The sequence below is a fragment of the Scyliorhinus canicula genome, chromosome 23 (genome assembly GCF_902713615.1).
Source record: "Scyliorhinus canicula chromosome 23, sScyCan1.1, whole genome shotgun sequence".
NCBI classification, from domain to species: Eukaryota; Metazoa; Chordata; class Chondrichthyes; order Carcharhiniformes; family Scyliorhinidae; genus Scyliorhinus; species Scyliorhinus canicula.
This window is the reverse complement of record NC_052168.1, coordinates 23,050,165-23,073,261: the sequence shown is the minus strand read 5'-3', so window position 1 is coordinate 23,073,261 and position 23,097 is coordinate 23,050,165. Positions and strand designations below refer to the sequence as shown.

The window sequence follows — 23,097 nt, the reverse complement described above, 5'->3', positions numbered from 1 at the left end:
AGGTAAGAGAAAATGGTGAATTGTGGAGGTCGGCCGGCAAGGGCCCCGATAGTCGGCCGGTTGGTAAAAGTCGGCCCCGGGAAAAGAAGTTTGAAAAACACTGGTTTAGTGAGATGGAGGACCTGAAAGAAATCAGTATTAATAGGGAAATGGTTCTTTTTTTCTTTATTCATTCATGTGGTGTGGGGGTCACTGGCTGCACCCAGCATTTATTGCATTTAAGGATAAACCACATCACTGTGGGGTCTGGAGACACATGTCGGTCAGACCGGGTAGGGACGGCAGATTTCCTTCCCCAACGGACATTAATGAACCAGATGGGTTTTTACGACATAGATATTAACATAGAACAGTACAGCACAGAACAGGCCCTTCGGCCCTCGATGTTGTGCCGAGCAAAGATCACCCTACTTAAACCCACGTAACCCGTATACCCGTAACCCAACAATCCCCCCCTTAACCTTACACTACGGGCAATTTAGCATGGCCAATCCACCTAACCCGCACATCTTTGGACTGTGGGAGGAAACCGGAGCACCCGGAGGAAACCCACGCACACACGGGGAGGATGTGCAGACTCCACACAGACAGTGACCCAGCCGGGAATCGAACCTGGGACCCTGGAGCTGTGAAGCATTGATGCTAACCACCATGCTACCGTGAGGCCCCTATTTGGGTCAGGTGGTAAAAAGATGGTCACCTTCCAAGATTCTACAGAGTCTGGAACAGTTCCTCCAGATTGGAGAGTAGCGAATGTAACTCCACTATTTAAAAAGGGAATGAGAGAGAAAATAGGGAATGATGGACCTTAATAGGGAGCTTAATGTCGATAATAATAATCTTTACTAGTGTCACATGTAAGCTTACATTAACACTGCAATGAAGTTACTGTGAAAAGCCCCTCGTCGCCACATTCTGTTTGGGAGAATTCAGAATGTCCAATTCACCTAACGGCACGTTTCTTTCGGGGCTTGTGGGAGGAAACCAGAGCACCCGGAGGACACCCACGCACACACGGGGAGGACGTGCAGACTTCGCACAGACAGTGACTCAGCCGGGAATCGAACCTGGGACCCTGGAGCTGTGAAGCATTGATGCTAACCACCATGCTACCGTGAGGCCCTGAATATATACATCTATATATTACATTCACCACACTATGGAGCCATTCAGCCCCTCTAGCCTGCTCTGCCATTCAATCAGGTCATGGCAGATCTGGTTGTGGCCTTAACTCCACTTTCCTGTAACCCTTGACAATCAAAAATCTGTTTAACTCGGCCTTGAATAAATTCAGTGACCCACATCCCCACTGCTCTCTGGGAATGAGAATTCCACAGACTTAACAACAATCTGAGAGAAAATAATTCTCCTCATCCTCACCTTAAACAACAGAGTGGGCTTTTTATTCTTAAACTGTGTCTCCTAGTCCGGCTCCTTCCCACTGGGGGAAACATCCCCCCTGGTATTTGGTTTGTCAAAATCCCTCAGGATCCTATATCTCAATTTAGAATCTCTTCAGTGGAGGAGGAGGCCATTCGGCCCATCGAGTCTGCACTGGCTCTTTGAAAGAGCAGCCTACCTAGGCCCAAACCCCACACTATCCCCATAACCACACCTAGGGGCAATTTATCATGGCCAATGCACCCAACCTTCCCATCTTTGGACTGTGGGAGGAAACCGGAGCACCCGGAGGAAACCCACGCAGACACGGGGAGGACGTGCAGACTCCGCACAGACATTCACCCGAGGTCAGAATTGAACCGGGGATCCCTGACGCTGTGAGGCAGCAGTGCTAACCACCGTGCCACCCCGCTGCTCACGGTTGCTTCTAAACTCCAAAGGGCACTGGCCCAAACCTTCTTCTTCAGATAAGCCCCCACCTCCCAGGAGTGAGTCGAGTGAAGCATCTCTGGACAAATGCAAGAACAGCAAATTTCAAAATATCACAACAATTTACAGTGCAGGAGAGAAGGGTGCTGACAGGTGTGCAAGTCAGCTCTGATTGGCCGAGGTGTTGCCATGGAGAAAGCAACATGGAACTTTCGGCTCGACTAGCTCAGGATTTATCTCAGAACGCACCTGAGAAGAGGGCCTAATTGCGCAGTCCGTTAAACCTTAGTTCGTAATTGAGTGTGGGGTTTGGTAACTTTCTAAGATGCAAACCACAATCATAGAACATAGAACAGTACAGCACAGAACAGGCCCTTCGGCCCTCGATGTTGTGCCGAGCCATGATCACCCTACTCAAACCCACGTATCCACCCTATACCCGTAACCCAACAACACCCCCCTTAACCTTACTTTTTAGTACACTACGGGCAATTTAGCATGGCCAATTCACCTAACCCGCGCATCTTTGGACTGTGGGAGGAAACCGGAGCACCCGGAGGAAACCCACGCAGACACGGGGAGGACGTGCAGACTCCACACAGACAGTGACCCAGCCGGGATTCGAACCTGGGACCCTGGAGCTGTGAAGCATTAATGCTAACCACCATGCTACCGTGCTGTTCCGTAATAAGGTTAACAAGATCTAACTACAGTGACTAAACATAACTCCACTAACCATTTGAACTAATCTGATGCTCCTGATCTGATCACAGTACACCCAAAAGAGAGAGAGAGACCCAATATGGTTGCCTTTATACCCCTGTTGGTCTGGCCCAAGCAGTAATCACAAAGCTGTTCCGGACACTGGTTAAGAGGTACCTACCTGCGGAGGTGAAGGAGTGGGCAGTCACAGTTCCAGGGATTGTTGGATAGATCGATGATGTAAAGGTTTGTGAACTTTTTCAGTTTGGGAACGTAGCTCAACTTGTTATTCTCCAAGTAGAGGCTCTCTAACCTTGCACCCAGTCCATCAAAGGCCCCTTCAAAGATCTGCAGTGAGAAATCGCAACCCAATATTACAACAGCAGGCAACTTTTGTTCTTTCTTGGGATTGGGAGGGGGGGGGGGGGGGGGTGAGGTTTACCATTGACCAGAAGCTGAACTGGTCAAATAAACATTGTGGCTACCAGGCCAGAGAGATGATAATGGCAAATGGAATGGGAAAATGGAAAGATTTTATGTGAATGTGCAAGTGAGACAGTTCACATCATCTTAGGGAAGTGTATAAGACTATCATGATTCTAAAACTTGGGGGAGGAGGGGTGAGGGGGGGGAGCATAGTCTGAAAATTAAGGCCAGACCTAAGGGGCTGGTTTAGCTCACTGGGCTAAATCGCTGGCTTTTAAAGCAGACCAAGCGTGCCAGCAGCACGGTTCGATTCCCGTACCAGCCTCCCCGGACAGGCGCCGGAATGTGGTGACTAGGGGCTTTTCACAGTAACTTAATTGAAGCCTACCCGTGACAATAAAGCGATTTTCATTTTCATTTTTTCATTTCAGGAGAGATGTCAGGAAGAATTCCTGGACTCAAAGGGCGGGAGCGGTTTAGAACTCTCTCCCACACATAGCAGTCGGAGCTGGAACAGTTGTTAATTTTAAATCTGAGATCGATATAAGAACATAAGAACTAGGAGCAGGAGTAGGCCATCTGGCCCCTCGAGCCTGCTCCGCCATTCAATGAGATCATGGCTGATCTTTTGTGGACTCAGCTCCACTTTCCGGCCCGAACACCATAACCCTTAATCCTTTTATTCTTCAAAAAACTATCTATCTTTACCTTAAAAACATGTAATGAAGGTGCCTCAACTGCTTCACTGGGCAAGGAATTCCATAGATTCACAACCCTTTGGTGAAGAAGTTCCTCCTAAACTCAGTCCTAAATCTACTTCCCCTTATTTTGAGGCTATATCCCCTAGTTCTGCTTTCACCCGCCAGTGGAAACAACCTGCCCGCATCTATCCTATCTATTCCCTTCATAATTTTATACGTTTCCAAAAGATCCCCCCTCATCCTTCTAAATTCCAATGAGTACAGTCCCAGTCTACTCAACCTCTCCTCATAATCCAACCCCTTCAGCTCTGGGATTAACCTAGTGAATCTCCTCTGCACACCCTCCAGTGCCAGTACGTCCTTTCTCAAGTAAGGAGACCAAAGCTGAACACAATACTCCAGGTGTGGCCGCACTAACACCTTATACAATTGCAACATAACCTCCCTAGTCTTAAACTCCATCCCTCTAGCAATGAAGGACAAAATTCCATTCGCCTTCTTAATCACCTGTTGCACCTGTAAACCAACTTTTTGCGACTCATGCACTAGCACACCCAGGTATCTCTGCACAGCAGCATGTTTTACAGATTATTGTTGAGCAAAGATATTAAGGGATTATGGGCCAAAAGGAGGGAGATGTAGTTCGTCAACAGATCGGCCATGATCTCACTAAATGGCGGGACAGGCTCAAGGAGCTTACTGGCCTACTCCTGTTCCTATGATGGAGTTCTCTCTTGCGGCCTAGTGGAAAGGATGAAGGCTTGCTCTCAGTGTAATTATTTGTTATCTTTTGAATAAAGTTGATGTTATGCCATACCTCGGAACACCAACAACCGTCATTAACAACACGTTAAGGGCAGCACGGTGGCCTAGTGGTTAGCACAGCTGCCTCACGGCGCCGTGGTCCCAGGTTCGAATCCCGGCTCTGGGTCTCTGTCCGTGTGGAGTTTGCACATTCTCCTCGTGTCTGCGTGGGTTTCCCCCCGACAACCCAAAAAAATGTGCAGAGTAGGTGGATTGGCCACGCTAAATTGCCCCTTAATTGGAAAAATTATTGGGAATCTAAATTTTAAAAAAATAAATAAACAAATAAAAATTAACAACACGTTGGACACAAGAATGTTACAGGAAAAGGGCAGCACGGTGACACAGTGGTTAGCACTGCTGCCTCACGGCACTGAGGTCCCAGGTTCGATCCCGGCCCTGGGTCACTGTCCGTGTGGAGTTTGCACATTCTCCCCGTGTCTGCGTGGGTTTCGCCCCCACAACCCAAAGATGTGCAGGGTTGGTGGATTGGCCACGCTAAATTGCCCCTTAATTGGAAAAAAATGAATTGGGTACTCTAAATTTATAAAAAGAGAAAAAAAGAATATTACAGGAAATAAGGAAATAACAACGATATTGAATATTTGCTGCAGGATTCTCTGTTGGGATCCTCGGATATCCCATTGGTTAGCTGCCAGAATGGAGGATCTCTCTGCCGACCAGGGTGCTCCGTGCAGGAAATCCCGGCTGGCAGAACAGGGTGCTCCGTGCAGGAAAACCCGGCTGGCAGAACAGGGTGCTCCGTGCAGGAAAACCCGGCTGGCAGAACAGGGTGCTCCGTGCAGGAAAACCCGGCTGGCAGAACAGGGTGCTCCGTGCAGGAAAACCCGGCTGGCAGAACAGGGTGCTCCGTGCAGGAAATCCCGGCTGGCAGAACAGGGTGCTCCGTGCAGGAAAACCCGGCTGGCAGAACAGGGTATCCTGCCCTTTGGTTTAATCTTTGCTGAGGAAGACGCAAGGAACGTTGGTGAAAATTGAGGTGAAGCAAGAGTCAAATGCGAGGCTCCACGTAACTAATGTCAGTGAAGAAGGAAGGAGAAAATAATGGGACTGAAATTCAGCAAAACCCCTAGACCCGATGTCCTACATCCGAGGGGTAAGATTGACCCCCTACCCAACCCCCCCCCCCCCCCCCCCCCCCCCCCCCACACCCTCACCCTTCACCCCCACCCCAGCGGCGTGTTTGTGGCCAGTGGTGGTAGCCGATGGCGGGACCTTCCTGTCCCGCGCCGACATCCAGGGCATTTGTGTGGCCTGGGAATCCGCCGCGGGGGATGGGGGGGGGGGTCACCTTCAGTGGGACCAGAAGATCCCACTCGCGGGACGGGCGAGACAATCCAGCCCTTGGGCCTTCAACCAGATCATTGCCAAGATACTGGATGGATTGGTTTTGATCAACCAAAATTCTCCCGATTCCGGAATGCTCCCTGTGGATTAGAAGGCAGCTAATGCAATACTATTGCTCAGGAGAGGAGAGCGAGGGGAAAACAGGGAGCAGTAGGCCAGTTAGCCTGACATAGGTGTGGAAAATGCCAGAATTTTATGACTACAGAGCATTTCGGGAATCAGAATAAGACGAGGCAGATTCAACATGGCCTTTTGATAAGGGAAATCACGTTTGACAAATCTATTTAGAGATTTCTGATGGTGCAACTGGGAAGGTAGATGAGGGGGAGCCAGTGGATGTACTATATTTGGATTTTCAGAAGGTGTTGAAGACGATGGCACATGAGAAGTTATCACTGAAGGTTCGGGCTTCGAAACGACATCTTACCTTCTCCAGACCCATGTGACCCAACCACAGGTGTTGGAGAGACCCCGCCACTGGGAGGAAGGCCCCGTCGCCGATCTGTTTGATGGGATTGTTGGACAGTCTCAACTCATCCAAAGCAGGCATTCCCGTCAGGGCAATGGTGGGGACAGCCGTCAGCTTGTTCTCATCCAAGAACAGCTTCTGAAGTTCCCCGACGGACTGCAGGGCCGTCGGGGAAATGTAGGTGATATTGTTGCCCGTCAGGTAGAGCCAGCGTATCTGCCCCGCCCCTTCCATATTGTCGTCGATCAGGCGGGGGATGGGGTTGTATTCTAAGTGAAGGGCAAAGAGATTGGGCAGCAGCTTGAAGGCTCCCTTGGGTATGAGTGACAACCTGTTGTAGTCCAAGTAGAGATACGTCAGGTCAGGCAATCCGTCAAAGATCTCTGGCTCGAGGCGCGATATCTCGTTCCCGGAGAGGTAAAGGTAAATTAGCTTCTTTAGTCCCCGGAAGGCACCGGCGTGAATGTCATGAATTCTGCACTTCTGCATGTGAAGTGAAACAAGTTTTTTCAAATCTGGGAAGGCGCCTTTAGGCACTAAATAGAAGTCATTATAACGCAAGTCAAGCAGTTGAGCATCGATGGGGAAACCCTTTGGGATCTTGCGTAGACCTTTTCCTTCGCAGCTGGAGTGCTGCAAATCATGTTTGCAATCGCAGTGCTCTGGGCATGGAAGGTTTTCTTCATTATTTGTGTCTGGCTTGTTCTCCAACTTGAGCTCCTCCTCGTCTTCATAGTCTGAAGGGTGGCTTATGCACTTCAGATCAACTAGTCGCAGCGAATCCAACCGCTCGCCTCGGAACGCAGCTGGGCCGCCGCAGAACACCTCTGCCTTGGGCTTGGCCTGGCCGGCTATCCATTCCCGGAATGGCCTCATCAGGCAGTTACACTGGATTGGGTTCCCTGTCAGGTTGATCATCCTCAAGGACTCAACCCCCTCTGGGGGCTGCATGACCTGCAGCTGGTTGTAACGCAGGTCGATAACCGTTAGCTGAGGGCTGTGGACGAAGGCGGAATGAGATACTTCCTGGAGGGCCATGTTGTCCAAAGCCAGATGCTTCAGGGAATGCACCCGGATGGACTCTTCCCCAAGGTACGTCATAGGATTCCGGCCGAGGTCCAGTCTGGCCACTTTTTTCAGCCTGGACAAGGCCTCCGTTGGCAGATATTGGAGCTCATTGTCATCCAAACTCAGTCTCTTTAGCGTCCAGAGTCCAGCCAAGGCCTCGTCTGCAATATGTTGAGCAGGTTCTTGGACAAGCGGAGGTGTTTGATTTGCTGGAGACCCTGGAAGACTAAGGGGGGCAAATAGACCAGGAGATTGCTTTCCAGATTTAAGAAGTTTAGGAACCCCAGCTGGCTGAAAGCTCCCGGTTTGATCTCCTCAATCCTGTTGTTGTCAATGATGAGTTGTTGAAGGGACATGAGGCCATCAAAGGTCTCCTGGTAGATGAATTCAATGTTATTGAAGCCGAGGTTCAGGTAGGTCAGTTGACCAAGACCACGAAAGGCACCTTCTGCAAGATGGTGAATCTTACATTTCTGTAAGTTTAAGTGAGTAAGATAGGAAATAGGCAGGAAGGCTCCATTTGGAATCATGTTGATATTGTTCCCCTTAATGTCCAGCTTCTTAGTCTCCTGCAATAGAGAAAATGCATTAATGCATAATGTTAATGCATTGTTAATATATTTTTAGTGTCAAGCATGCTTAATTTTTGCCTGGAATTGGCTTATATAATGTCATAAAACATAACATTAAAAAATAGGAGGAGTAGCCCATTCGACCCATCGAGCCTGCTCCACCATTCAATACTATCACGGCTGATTTGGGCTTTGACTCCATTTTCACGCCCCCCCCCCCCCCCCCCCCCCCCACCCCCATACCCCTGAGAGACCAAAGATCTGCCCATCCCGGCCTTAAATATATTCAACAACGGAGCATCCACAATCCTCTGGGGCCGAGAGTTCCATAGATTCACAACCCTTTGGCTGAAGATATTTCACCTCATCCGGAATGAGCGACCCCGTATCCTGAGACTGCACCCACACCCCCCCCCCACCCCCCCCCACCACCCTCACCGCCCCCCCCCACCACCCCCCACCCCCCCCGCACCCCCCCCACCACCCCCCAACCCCCCACCCCCCCCGCACCCCCCACCACCCCCCCACCACCCCCCCACCCCGCACCACCCCCACCCCCCACCCCCCGCACCCCCCCACCACCCTCCCCCCCCACCCCCGCACCCCCCACCCCACCCCCCCCCCCCACCCCCCCACCCCCCCCCACCCCCCACCCCCACCCCCCACCCCACCCCCCCCACTGCCCCCCACCACACCCCCTGCACCCCCCCCCACCCTCCCCCGCACCCCCCCCACCACCCCCCCACCACCCTCCCCCCCCCACCCCCGCACACCCCCCACCCCCCCCCCCCCCCGCACCCCCCCACCCCCCCCCCAACCACCCCCCCGCACCCCCCACCACCCCCCCACCCCCACACCCCCCCCACCCCCCTACCCCCCCCACCACCCCCCGCACCCCCCCCCACCACCTCCCCCCCACCCCCCACCCCCCCCCCTCCCCCCCCCCCCCCCCCCCCCCGCACCCCCCCCCCCGTATCTTCATGCCAGGGACCCGGGTTCGACTCTGGCCTCGGGCGGAGTCTGCACGTCCTCCCCGTGTGCGCGTGGGTTTCCTCCGGGTGCTCCGGTTTCCTCCCACAGTCCAAAGATGTGCGGGTTAGGTGAACTGGCCATGCTAAATTGCCCCTTAGTGTCCAAAAAGCGGTAAGTGGGGGTTACAGGGATAGGGTGGATACGTGGACTTCAGTAGGGTTCCCTTTGTAAGGGCCGGTGCAGATTTGATGGGCCAAATGGCCTCCTTCTGCACTGTAAATTCTACATTCTATGTGCTATTAAAAAAAACTCAGAAAAGGTGTTGGAAAACACAAGAGAATTTCACAGAATTTACAGTGCAGAAGGAGGCTATTCGGCCCATCGAGGCTGCACCGGCCCTTGGAAAGAGCACCCGACTTAAACCCCACACGTCCACCCTATCCCCGTAACCCAGCAACCCCACCTAACCTTTTTGGCCACTAAGGGCAATTTATCATGGCCAATCCACCTAACCTGCACGTCTTTGGACAGACTGAATCATTCAAACAAGTCAGACAAGACTTTCAATCAACATGTTTACTAATCTGTAATGAACTCCAATTGGCTTTATTGGTTGGCCAATTGGAGTATGAGCTCCCTCAATGATAGCTCGTTGAAGGGGCCCATATAAGCACCTGTGTAGGCTTTGTGAGCCGTCTTAAGTTGACTGGACTGCTAGCAGCACTGTTTGTAGCTGCTCCTGTAATATCGTTATTGTAAATAAATATTGGTGTGGTGACGGAACTCCTGCCTCCCGTGGATTACTACGTAATCCAATTTGATCCTTCTAAAGAAATAAGACTCACTTATGATGAGTCTCCATATGGGGTTTGCGCTGTTTTGTCACCTGCAATGAATTATGGGATAGGAAGGCCCACTGACAATGTTTCACGGACCCGGATTGATGCAGATAGGGGATATTCACACATCGAGAGGGAGGGCCTAGGCGTCATCTTTGATGTCAGAAATTTTCACTCATGTGTTCATGCGAGTCACTTCACAGTCTTCACCGCAGCACGGTAGCATTGTGGATAGCACAATCGCTTCACAGCTCCAGGGTCCCAGGTTCGATTCCGGCCTGGGTCACTGTCTGTGCGGAGTCTGCACATCCTCCCCGTCTGTGCGTGGGTTTCCTCCGGGTGCTCCGGTTTCCTCCCACAGTTCAAAGATGTGCAGGTTAGGTGGATTGGACAGGATAAATTGCCCTTAGTGTCCAAAATTGCCCTTAGTGTTGGGTGGGGTTACTGGGTTATGGGGATAGGGTGGAGGTGTTGACCTTGGGTAGGGTGCTCTTTCTAAGAGCCGGTGCAAACTCGATGGACTGAATGGCCTCCTTCTGCACTGTAAATTCTATAAATTCTATAAACCTTTACTTGGGCTTTTCAAGAAAGATAAAGCAATCCACCCCAATTGTGTCTATTTGGCTTTATTATTGCTGCTTTCTAACACCAACCAGAGGCATCGCCAACGCAGGCCCAACCAGAAAATACGCAATCTCCATCAGTGCCTCAGGAAACCGTATGAAGATGTTGAGGCATCAAATCGGACACACATGTACCAGCAGAGGGAGCACTCTACCTAGGCCCACTCCCCCACCCTATCCCCCGCACATTGATCATGACCAATCTACCTAACCCGCGCATCTTTGGACTGTGGGAGGGAACCGGAGCACCCGGAGGAAACCCACGCAGACACGGGGAGGACGTGCAGACTCCACACAGACGGTCACCCAGGGTCGGAATCGAATCCAGGACCCTGCCGTGGTGAGGCAGCAGTGCTAACCACAGTGCCGTGTCCTACATTCCCCCCACAAAAGAACAGGCATTACTAGGGACATGTGATTATCCTTTGATTAGGAGGAAGGGAGACAAGTTAAAGGAGAAATTATTCAACGAGGGAACAAGGCGGAGGAGAGTGGTGGTTGGGCTCGAAGAAGAAGTGGAGAGCCCTTTGTCTCTCCTGGTGACTGGATGGAGGTCCAAGGTGAAGAGGGGGCGGGAGAACGCTATGAAGATTGGTGACTTATCAAGTTGGATCCCAAACCCAAACCTTTTTGTTTTATAAATTTGGAGAACCCAATTCATTTTTTCTAATTAAGGGTTAATTTAGCGTGGCCAATCCACCTACCCTGGGTTGTAGGGGCGAGACCCACGCAGACACGGGGGGGAATGTGCGAACCCAAACCCAAACCTGGCAGCCGGAACATTGCGCAGAGTTGGAAACCTCGATATGCGCCTTTTACCGTTCAGCCAACACAAACCTCTGGTATGGTGATGGGGACCTCTGTGAGCTCTTTCTTGATACAGGTCACCACTCGCTGAATGTTGTCGCAGATGCAGTAAAGCGGACAGGCCAGCGAACCCGCCATAAGGGTGGTAAACACAGCTCCCAGGAGCCAGTGACTGGAACACGGTGAGAGCATCTAAAAAAAAGAGAAGCACTCCAGTTAGCTCCGGGCGTCCCAAACCTTTTCCCGGTCTGAGCCCCATTTTACTGCCTCTGAATTGGTATGAACCCCTCCCCCCACCACCCCACACATTTAGGGGGCGTGAGAGGTGTTGAGCGGGGGTTGGTGAGATGGGGTGGTCCTCAGCAGTGGCTGGGGTTGGCAGCATCAGTATTGAATTGGGGGAAATGGTGGTGAAGTGGCTGTGTCACTGACCTCCCTTCCATCATAAGGTCAGAAGTGGGGATGTTTGGGGATGACGGCACAATGTTCAGCATCATTCGTGACTCCTCAGATAATGAGCAGTCCATGGCCAAATGCAGCAAGACCTGGACAATATCCAGGCTTGGGGCTGACAAGGGACAAGTTACATTCAGACCACACAAGCTGGCATTACCTTGCTGAATCCTGCACAATAGAATCATAGAACCGTGGGCAGCACGGTAGCATAGTGGTTAGCATCAATGCTTCACAGCTCCAGGGTCCCAGGTTCGGTTCCCGGCTGGGTCACTGTCTGTGCGGAGTCTGCACGTCCTCCCCGTGTGTGCGTGGGTTTCCTCCGGGTGCTCCGGTTTCCTCCCACAGTCCAAAGATGTGCGGGTTAGGTGGATTGGCCAGGCTAAATTGCCCGTAGTGTCCTAAAAAGTAAGGTTAAGGGGGAGTTGTTGGGTTACGGGTATAGGGTGGATACGTGAGTTTGAGTAGGGTGATCATTGCTCGGCACAACATCGAGGGCCGAAGGGCCTGTTCTGTGCTGTACTGTTCTAAATTCTAAATCCCATCAGTGCAAAAGGAGGCCATTCGGTCCATCAAGTCTGCACCGACCCTTGGAAAGATAACCCGACTTAAGCCCACACCTTCAGGCAAATCCCTTAACCCAGTAACCCCACCTCACATTTTGGTCACTAAGGGCGATTTATCACGGCCAATCCATCTAACCTGCACGTCTTTGGACTGTGGGAGGAAACCGGAGCACCCGGAGGAAACCCACGCACACACGGGGAGGACGTGCAGACTCCGCACAGGCAGTGACCCAGCCGGGAATCGAACCTGGGAACCTGGCGCTGTGAACGTTACTGCGGACGCTGGAATCTGAAACAAAAACAGAAAATGCTGGACAATCTCAGCAGGTCTGACAGCGCCTGTGGAGAGAGAGAGAAGGGAGCTAACGTTTCGAGTCTGGACAACTTTGACAAAGAGTCATCCTAAACTGGCAACGTGAGCTCCCTTTTATCTCCACAGATGATGTCAGGCCTGCTGAGGTTGTCCAGTATTTTCTGTTTTTGTCCCTGGAGCTGTGATCATTGATCAGAAACTGAACTGGACGAGCCATGTTAATACTGTGGCTACGAGAGCAGGTCAAAGACTAGGAATCCTACGGCGAGCAATAAGGCACAAGTTAGGAGTGTGATGGACTCTCCACTTGCCTGGATGAGCGCAGCTCCCAACAACACTCAAGAAGCTCAACACCATCCAGGACAAAGCAGCCCCGCTTGATTGGCACCCCTTCCACAAACATTCACTCCCTCCACCACCGACGTAGCAGCCGTGTGTACCATCTACAAGATGCACGGCTGGAACTCACCAAGACTCCTTAGGCTCCCACAGACCAAAGATGTGCGGGTTAGGTGGATTGGCCATGCTAAATTGCCCGTAGTGTCCTAATAAAAGTAAGGTTTGGGGGGGGGTTGTTGGGTTATGGGTATAGGGTGGATACGTGGGTTTGAGTAGGGTGATCATGGCTCAGCACAACATTGAGGGCCGAAGGGCCTGTTCTGTGCTGTACTGTTCTATGTTCTATGTTCTAGGCAGCACCTTCCAAACCCACGACCTCTACCATCTAGAAGGACAAGGGCAGCAGATACCTGGGAACCCCACCACCTGGAGGTTCCCCTCCAAGTCACTCACCGCCCCGACTGGGAAATATATCGGCCGTTCCTTCACTGTCACTGGGGAAAATCCTGGTACTCCCTCCCTAACAGCACAGTGGGTGTACCTACACCTCAGGGACAGCAGCGGGTTCGAGAAGGCAGCTCACCCACCACCGTCTGAAGGGCGACTAGGGATGGGCAATAAATGCTGGGCCCAGCCAGTGACTCCCACATCCTCCCCGTGTGTGCGTGGGTTTCCTCCGGGTGCTCCGGTTTCCTCCCACAGTCCAAAGATGTGCGGGTTAGGTGGATTGGCCATGCTAAATTGCCCGTAGTGTCCTACAAAAATAAGGTTAATGGGGGGGTTGTTGGGTTACGGGTATAGGGTGGATACGTGGGTCTGAGTAGGGTGATCATGGCTCGGCACAACATCGAGGGCCGAAGGGCCTGTTCTGTGCTGTACTGTTCTATGTTCTATGTTCTATCCCGTAAAGTCCCCTGGGATTGTCCAGACAAAGGTCACAGGAAACAGATGCACTTGAAAACGTTCACAAAGCTCTCAGCCGGAGTGCAGTGGGTAACTCTTCCCTTTGAAGGAGAAGCTTTATAGCCTCAAGCTCCGAAGTCAGGGACCTGGGTAACTAACTGAGATTGACACATCAGCGCAGTAGTCAGGGCTTGTCGTAGTCTGCTACTTCCCAGTAAAACAATTAAACAACATCCAAACTGGAAGTAAAAGATTCCCTGCGGACATTTCTCTGTTTTTTTTTAAAAATAATTTTTATTGAAATTTTAACAAAATATAAACATCTTGACTCTATTAACAAAACAACCGCGGTAACGCCCCAAGAACAATACCCCCCCAACTTCAAAAGCAACTACAAACAAAAGGGAAAAAAAACAAAAGAGCACCCAAACACCAAAAGGAAAGAGATAACACCCGCCACATCCCACAGACCCATGTACACAGTTCTCCCTCCCCCCAATCCTCACCCCCCCCCCCCCCCCCCCCCCCGGGTTGCTGCTGCTGTCGGCCTATTTCCCTACCGTTCTGCCAGGAAGTCCAGGAAAGGCTGCCACCGCCTAAAGAACCCCTGTACTGATCCCCTCAGGGCAAATTTCACCTTCTCCAATTTGATGAACCCCGCCATATCATTGATCCAGGCCTCCACGCTTGGGGGCCTCGCATCCTTCCATTGAAGCAAGATCCTCCGCCGGGCTATTAGGGACGCAAAGGCCAGAATGCCGGCCTCTTTCGCCTCCTGCACTCCCGGCTCCACTGCAACCCCACACATTGCGAGCCCCCAGCCTGGCTTGACCCTGGATCCTACCACCCTCGACACCGTCCTTGCTACCCCCTTCCAAAACTCCCCCAGCGCTGCGCACGCCCAAAACATATGGGCGTGGTTCGCTGGGCTCCCCGAGCACCTAGCACACCTGTCTTCGCCCCCAAACTCATCCTCGTCCCAGTCATGTGGGCCCTATGCAGCACCTTGAACTGTATGAGGCTAAGCCTCGCACAGGAAGAGGAGGAATTCACTCTCTCCAGGGCATCCGCCCACGTCCCCTCCTCAATCTCCTCACCCAGCTCCTCTTCCCCTTTACCCTTCAGCTCCTCCACCGAGGCCTCGTCTACCTCCTGCATTACCCGGTATGTGTCCGAAATCCTCCCTCCTCCAACCCACACCCCCGAGAGCAACCAATCCCGCACCCCTCGTGGGGGCAGCAAGGGTAACCCCTCCACCTGCCGCCTGGCAAACGCCCTAACCTGCATTTACCTAAACATGTTCCCCGGGGGGAGCCCAAACTTCCCCTCTAACTCCCCCAAGCTCGCGAACCTCCCCTCCACAAACAGGTCCCTCAACCTCCTAACCCCTGCCCTGTGCCAGCCCAGAAATCCGCCATCAATGCACCCTGGGACAAACCGATGGTTCCCCCGTATCGGGGCCTCCATCGAGACCCCCACCTCTCCCCTATGCCGTCTCCATTGCCCCCAAATTTTGAGGGTAGCCGCCACCACCGGGCTCGTGGTATACCTCGTTGGAGGGAGCGGCAACGGCGCCGTTACCAGCGCCTCCGGGCTCGTGTCCACTTAACTTTAATAACATTCAGAAAAATGAATTAACATTTAACTTTAACATAGTTTGAATTGAGCCATTGTCACCCTGGGATCCAGTCCGATTGTTTGGGATCGAGTGTACGGCAGCCAGTTTGCTGACTATACAAAGATGGGAAGGAAAACAAGCCTAAGGCGAATACAAAGGCCTAGATTTTCCAGTCCTGCCCACTGTGGGTGTAATTGCGGACGGCACGGGTAACGTGAGGGGGCAGCAAAAGAGTCTGTTCACATCCGGGGGGGGGGCCTTTTGCCGCAGGACCGGCAAATGACACGGAGAGTGGCTGAAAGGGAAGTTAAGTTTGGCTGGGAGAGTAGAAAGACAGAGGGCGCGATGGAACTAAATGGGAAGAAAGTCCCATAGCGAGCGGGTTTAGCCGCGTGTTTCCCGGGGGTCACAGCACCGAGAAACACAACGCTGTAAAACGCGGCTCTGGTTAGCCCGGGGGCTTCAGCGGGGCCCGCACTCGGCCCCGTTCTCTGTACTGAGGGGGTCCTCTCGCTGGGACCCCCTCAGTGTAGCGAGGGATTGGGACGCCGTTTCAAAATGGCGTCTGATCTCTAGAACCCCGACATGTCCCCCAAACCCCCCCCCCTTCCCAAGCCCCAAGTGGGGCCTCCCCGCACCCGCCCCACGACGTGAAAGATGCCAACCTGGTACCCTGGCAGTGTCCCTGTCAGCACCACCTGGGCAGTGCCAGGGTGCCAAGGTGGCATCGAGTACCACCCTTCCCAAAGGGCATGTACCTGGGGGCTTCCGATCTCCTTGGCGACCCCCACAAGCCCCCACAAGGGGCTGGTTTAGCTCACTGGGCTAAATCACTGGCTTTTAAAGCAGGCCAGCAGCACGGTTCGATTCCCGTACCAGCCTCCCCGAACAGGCGCCGGAATGTGGCGACTAGGGGCTTTTCACAGTAACTTCATTTGAAGCCTACTCGTGACAATAAGCCATTTTCATTTCATTTCAAGTGCCATTCTGTATGATCCTTATTTGTGGAGATGAGTTTTTAAAAAATATATACTTTATTCATAAAATCTCTAATAGACATTACAGAACATTATGAATTGTTGTGACTGTACATTTCCATCAAAGTTACATATTCACTTGACTTTCTTGCATTCAACTGGGATGACATTCCACACATTTCCCTGTTTACTTTACAATTCTATTGTAAATATTTACATTGCCATGTTTCTTTTATACATTGGAGTATTGAAGGCCCGGACCGAGGGGTTTTACACTGTTACCCACCCCTCGGGGTACATTTGCTGGTCAGACCTTACACTGTGGTTTTTCCCCATTGCGGCTTGGCGGCAGCTGCCCCAAGCCTGAGTGCGTCCCTGAGCACGTAGTCCTGGTCCTTGGAATGTGCCAGTCTGCAACACTCGGTCGAGGACAGTTCTTTGCACTGGAAGATCAGCAAGTTTCGGGCAGGCCAAAGAGAATCTTTCACCGAGTTGATGACCTTCCAGCAGCAGTTGATGTTTGTCTCAGTGTGTGTCCCTGGAAACAGTCCGTAGAGCACAGAGTCCTGTGTTACTGAGCTGCTCGGGATGAACCTGGACAAATACCACTGCATCTCTCTCCAGACCTGCTTTGCAAAGACACATTCCACAAGGAGGTGTGTGACTGTCTCATTTCCCCCACAGCCACTCCGAGGGCAGCAACGGTGCTGAGCCTTCGGGTGTACATGAAGAATCTGACGGGGAGGGCCCTTCTCACCACCAGCCAAGCTGGGTCTTGGTGCTTGTTTGAAAGTTCTGGTGATGAGGCGTTCTGCCAGATGACTCTGACAGTCTGCTCAGGGAACCATCCAACGCCCTCCAGTCTCCTTTTCTCTGAGGGTCTCGAGGACATTACGTGCTGGCCACTGCTTCATTGCTTTGTGGTCAAAGGTGTTTTTCGTCAAAAATTTTCCACGAGGGACAGGTGGTACAGCACGGTCCAACTACTTGGAGCGTTCCGCGGCAATGAGGCCAGGCCCATCCTTCGTAACACCGGGGACAGGTAGAACCTCAGTATGTAGCGACACTTGGGGCGCGATTCTCCCAAACAGGGAGAAATCGTAAGGCTGGCGTCAAATCCGGGCGGGTTTGACGCCAGCCTCCCCCTCCCCGACCGGGAACCGATTCTGGTCCCCGGTCGGGGCAAGCATGCCGCCGCCGTGAACTCCGGCATCGCGGGCTTAACGAATTTCGTTAAGCCCGCTTGCCAGAGTTTGCGCCGGCTGACGCGTCACATGACGTCAGCCGCGCATGCGCGGATTGGAAGACTCCAACCCGCGCATACGCGGATGACGTCATGCCGCTCAGCCGCCCCGCGAAGTGATACAGCGGGGCGGCGGAAGGACAAAGAGTGCGCGGGTATCGGACCCGCTGCCCGCGATCGGTGCCCACCGATCGCGGGCCCATGGCACCCTTGGCACGGCCGTGGTACTGCCGTGCCAATCGGTGCCATGGTTTTAAAAATCGGCACTTTACGGCCGTTTTTACGAACGGCCAGACCAGGTGTGTTTGCCGTTCGTAAAAACAGCCGTAAAGGGCTGGGACTTCGGCCCATCGGCCAGCTGAGAATCGCTGCCGGCCGTAAAAAAACGGCGGCAGCGATTCGTATCGGGAGTCGGGCGTGGGGGGGGGGGAGAATAGCGGGAGGGCGTCAGACTAGCGTGGCCGTACAATTTTACGAACCCCGCTATTCTCCGCACTCACGTCGGGAGAATTGCGCCCTTGGTGTTTGCATACCCGGGGGCTACGCACAGCTTGATGCAGCTGCACACAAAGGTGGCCATCAGGATGAGGGAGACATCGGGTACGTTCCTCCCTCCTTTATCCAGAGATTTGTACATGGTGTCCCTTCTGACCCGGTCTATCTTGGATCTCCAGATGAATGTGAAGATGGCCCGGGTGACTGCTGCGGCGTAGGGTTGGGTAATGGGCCAGACCTGCGCTACGTACGGTAACACCGAGAGTACCTCACACCTGATGACCAGGGTTTTGCCCGCAATGGAGAGGGAGCATTGCTCCCATCAGCCCAGTTTCTGTTTTGCTTTGGCAATGCGTTCCTCCCAGTTTTTGGTGCACGCCCCAGCCACTCCGAACCATATCCCCAGCACCTTCAGGTAATCTGACCTGACAGTGAAGGGGACAAAGGACCGGTCGGCCCAGTTCCCAAAGAACATGGCCTCGCTCTTGCCGCGGTTTACCTTGGCTCCCGCGGCCAGTTCAAAACGGCCGCAGGTGTCCAAGAGCCTGCGTACAGACGCGGGATCCGAGCAGAAAATGGCGACGTCGTCCAGGTACAGGGAGGCTTTGACTTGCACGCCTCCGCTACCTGGGACCGTCACTCCTCTCATACCCGGATCCTTCCTGATGGACCCGGCAAAGGGTTCTATACAGGAACAGGAGAGAGGGCAGCCCTTGTAGAGATGAGGACTGAATGAGTACAGAGCTTGCCCAATGTTTCCGAGGTGAAGTGGGGAAGATCCCAATGCTTTGGGTGCCTTGGGAAACTGCATATTACAGTGAGACTAGCTGTCTCACTCTAATATGCAGATTTGTCAAAATGTGATCCTGCCCACAATGGGCGGGAGTCACATTGCGACGTCTCGTGAGATCTAACGCGTTGCAAGCCGGTTAGATCCCAAGAGCGGGTTCTCCTGGCTTCTATCGACCACGTTCTGCGCCGCGACGCACTGATCTTCGGGCGTAGCGTGGCTGGTCAATCGCCCCATGAATATTACTTAAATGGGGAGAGAGATTGCAGAATTCTGCATTCCAGAGGGATCTGGGTGTCCTGGTGCATGAAAGATAAGGGATTGAGATGGAGATGATGAGGAATTTCTCCTCTGAAAGGGCCTTTAATGTTTGGAATTCACTTCCCCAAAGAGACTGGGTCATTGAATACATTCAAGGCCGCGTTAGATTTTTGATCGACAAGGGGGGGGGGGGGGTCAAGGGTTATAAGAAGCAGACAGGAAAGTGGGGTTAAGGCCTCGATTAGATAGATTCAGCCATTATCGAGCTGAACAGATGGGCCAAATGGCCTAACCCTCCTCCTATTTCTTATGACCATATTAGCAATGACCCTTCTGTGGTGATATGATTTACATAGCTGTCTGCCATTGGTGCAGAACACCGGCTTACCATTGGCCCTGGTCGGTCATGTGCCTCTCGACCAATTGGTTGAGACCAGTTATGTGACAGCTCTCCGATTGGTCGAGAGGCTGAGTTAACCACGCCTCCTTACCGAGGGATAAATAGTCGAAGCGCCCGGCGGTCGTCCATTTTATTGTAGACAACCGCAGGGCTAAGTTCTAGCTTATTAAAGCCTAACTTTTGTAAAGCAACTCATCTCTCGTGCTCATCACCTTCAAATGTTCTCAATCCATAAAATTCAAATATGAACGCGGGGCCCGGTTTTGATCCCTCCCCTTGACACGACTTGTAAATAAAACATGGCTTTATCCTCAAATAGTTTAGGTCCCGCCCCAGGACCTGATGGCCAAGGAAGATGGGTTCTTAACGCGGAGAAACAATTTGACCATCAACCCGCAAATCCTTCCAAACTCTCCAAGGACTGGTGGTAAGAGGGGGAGACGCTCCAGGCCAGCCGTGCTTGATGTGCCGTGGAGTCCTCAACCCATCGGGCCCTGGCGATTTACCCGGGAATTACCCGCTACCGAAACAGACAAAGTTGCCTCAGTGCATCGCGAGGTGTGGGAAGAGAATTGGGAACTATCCCTGAATAACACGGCAGCAGGGTAGCATTGTGGATAGCACAATCGTTTCACAGCTCCAGGGTCCCAGGTTCGATTCCCGGCTGGGTCACTGTCTGTGCAGAGTCTGCACATCCTCCACGTATGTGCGTGGGTTTCCTCCGGGTGCTCCGGATGTGCAAAGATGTGGTTAGGTGGATTGGCCAGGATAAATTCCCCTTAGTGTTCAAAATTGCCCTTAGTGTTGGGTGGGGTTACTGGGTTATGGGGATAGGGTGGAGGTGTTGACCTTGGGTAGGGTGCTCTTTCCAAGAGCCGGTGCAGACTCGATGGGCCGAATGGCCTCCTTCTGCACTGTAAATTCTATATAGTTCTATAACATGACTGACAAATGCAATTTTTCGCCTCTCTCCGGAAGATGCTGGTGCGGTGATATCATCGCCATGGCACCGACACGCCTCGATTGTGCGTGTCATTCGGTAGTTTTCCATCTATGGGTCTCCAGTTGGGATTTACCAGTTAAACCCATCCGCCTCCTCTCCCGATCCCCAAACACAGCCCTCTCCTCACGAGAAACAATGGATCAAGAACAGAACATCTCGAATTCAGCTGGCCCCTAAAAGCGTCAATGTTATTTGCTTCAACTGTGGTAGCGAATTCCACATTCTACTTATTTTTAATTTTTCCAAATAAGCGGCAGTTTAGCGTGGCCAAACCCACGCAGACACGGGGAGAATGTGCAAACTCCACACGGACAGTGACCCAGGGCCGGGATCGAACCCGGGTCCTCAGCGCCGTGAGGTAGCTGTGCTAACCACTAGGCCACCCCACAAATTCAACATTCTTACCACTCTACGCCAACAGATTTCACCTGAATTCCCAATTTAATTTATCAATGGCTACTTTATAGCTGGAACTCTCGTGGCTCAGCGGGTTAGCATGCTGTCTCTGACCCAGGAGCTCCGGTTCGAGTCCCAGCCCAGGACGTTTTTAAAAATACATTTAGAGTCCCAAATTCTTTTTTCCCCAATTAAGGGGCGATTTAGCGTGGCCAATCCACCTAGTCTGCACATCTTTGGGATGTGAGGGTGAGACCCATGCAGACACGGGGAGAATGTGCAAACTCCACACGGACAGTGAGCCATGTTGCACGTTTTACTTGAGTGTATTACGCGTTTATTGGAGTGTATTAACACGCCTCCGTTTAAAGGCCGTGTGCTTAACACTGCTACAGCTCTGTGTGTGTATTTTCAGCTCGGAGTCGCCAGGTGCCGTATATAGACACCTCACAAGTATCTCAAGGTCAGGTTCAAAGTAATAAAACTATACACCGATTAATAAGTTCCAACGATCAATATTTATTATACAAATATAATAAATACGCATGCACACGCTAAAGACTAATACCTATTTCTACTAATAAACGACTAAATACTTATCTAAGTGGGAACCAGCAAGGTCAGGGGACAAGGCCTTTGTTCCTTTCTGGGCTGCACCTTCTGTTCGTTACTAGTCGAGTACTGTATAAGTTCACGTAGCGAGCGTCGTTTTGGGACTTACTGAACGATGGCTGGTGCTCAACGGCTGGTGATGGAAGACAGGATCAACGGCTGGAGTCGGAGTCAGGATACAACAGCAGATCTGGGTCGAAGTCAAAACAGCAGTCCAAGCCGGAGCACAAAAACAGACAGGACCATGTGCGGGGTCTATCTTTATAGGGCCCCCAATGTCCGTGCCTTTTCGGGGCGGGCTTTACCTGCCATGCATCGATTGGATCAATTCCCAATCGATGCCTCACAAATCCCCCAATCTGAGGGTCTCTTCTCGATGGGTGGGGCGGTCTCTAGGGTCTTTTGTGATGGATACTTCTGGTGCCGTTTCGTCTGGGCGTCCACTCAAAGTATACATTCAAAACCAAATGTTGCTATTGTGTGTGCCCAGATCTGGATTGCCTCATTACTATGCAAAGCGTTTTTCCATTTGCACCTTTGGTTGAGATCTTCCACCTGGCCATAAACTAGTTTTGCTACGTGCAGAATGCTAATTAGTCTTTGCAGACTGCTTGTCTTGGCTAAAACTGCTTTCTCCCTGCAGTCTTAGCAGTTCTCCATTTTGTTAGCCCAGTGTCCATCTTAGGTGGCTACAGCCAGAGCCGGGATCGAACCTGGGACCTCGGCACCGTGAGACAGAAGTGCTAACCACTGTGCCACCCCAGTAGGAAGCTCATACTGCACGAGTCCTACAGGGAGATCAACAATGGAGAGGTGGGGGGGGGGGGGGGGGGGGGGGTTATAGAACATAGAACAGTACAGCACAGAACAGGCCCTTCGGCCCTCGATGTTGTGCCGAGCAATGATCACCCTACTCAAACCCACGTATCCACCCTATACCCGTAACCAAACAACCCCCCCTTAACCTTACATTTTAGGACACTACGGGCAATTTAGCATGGCCAATCCACCTAACCCGCACATCTTTGGACTGTGGGAGGAAACCGGAGCACCCGGAGGAAACCCACGCACACACGGGGAGGACGTGCAGACTCCACACAGACAGTGACCCAGCCGGGAATTGAACCTGGGACCCTGGAGCTGTGAAGCATTTATGCTAACCACCATGCTACCGTGCTGCCCAGGTAAGGACGGAAGGCGTCCTTCCCCATTTGTGACATTAGTGAACCAAATGGTTTTTTTTCAACAATCCCAATAGCTCCTGATCATTATTAATGAGACTCACATTTTAATTCCAGGGTCGTTAATTAATTGTAAGAAGTCTTACAACACCAGGTTAAAGTCCAACAGGTTTGTTTCAAACACGAGCTTTCGGAGCACTGCTCCTTCCTCAGGTGAATGGAGAGGTATGTTCCAGAAACATATATATAGACAAAGTCAGAGACGCTGGACAATGCTTGGAATGCGAGCATTTACAGGTAATCAAATCATTACAGATCCAGGGAGAGGGATAATCACAGGTTAAAGAGGTGTGAATTGTCTCAAGC

The 23,097-nt window shown here is 52.1% G+C and overlaps 1 protein-coding gene across 1 annotated transcript in view; it reads right to left on the bottom strand.

The window, feature by feature from the left end:
* Positions 1-23,097, bottom strand: part of LOC119956560 (chondroadherin-like protein) — a 45,122-nt gene that overhangs the window by 16,870 nt on the left and 5,155 nt on the right. The window contains 4 exon segments of the mRNA XM_038783861.1: positions 2,714-2,880; positions 6,259-7,538; positions 7,541-7,937; positions 11,212-11,373. Of these exon segments, the coding sequence (XP_038639789.1) occupies positions 2,714-2,880; positions 6,259-7,538; positions 7,541-7,937; positions 11,212-11,373 (2,006 nt within the window).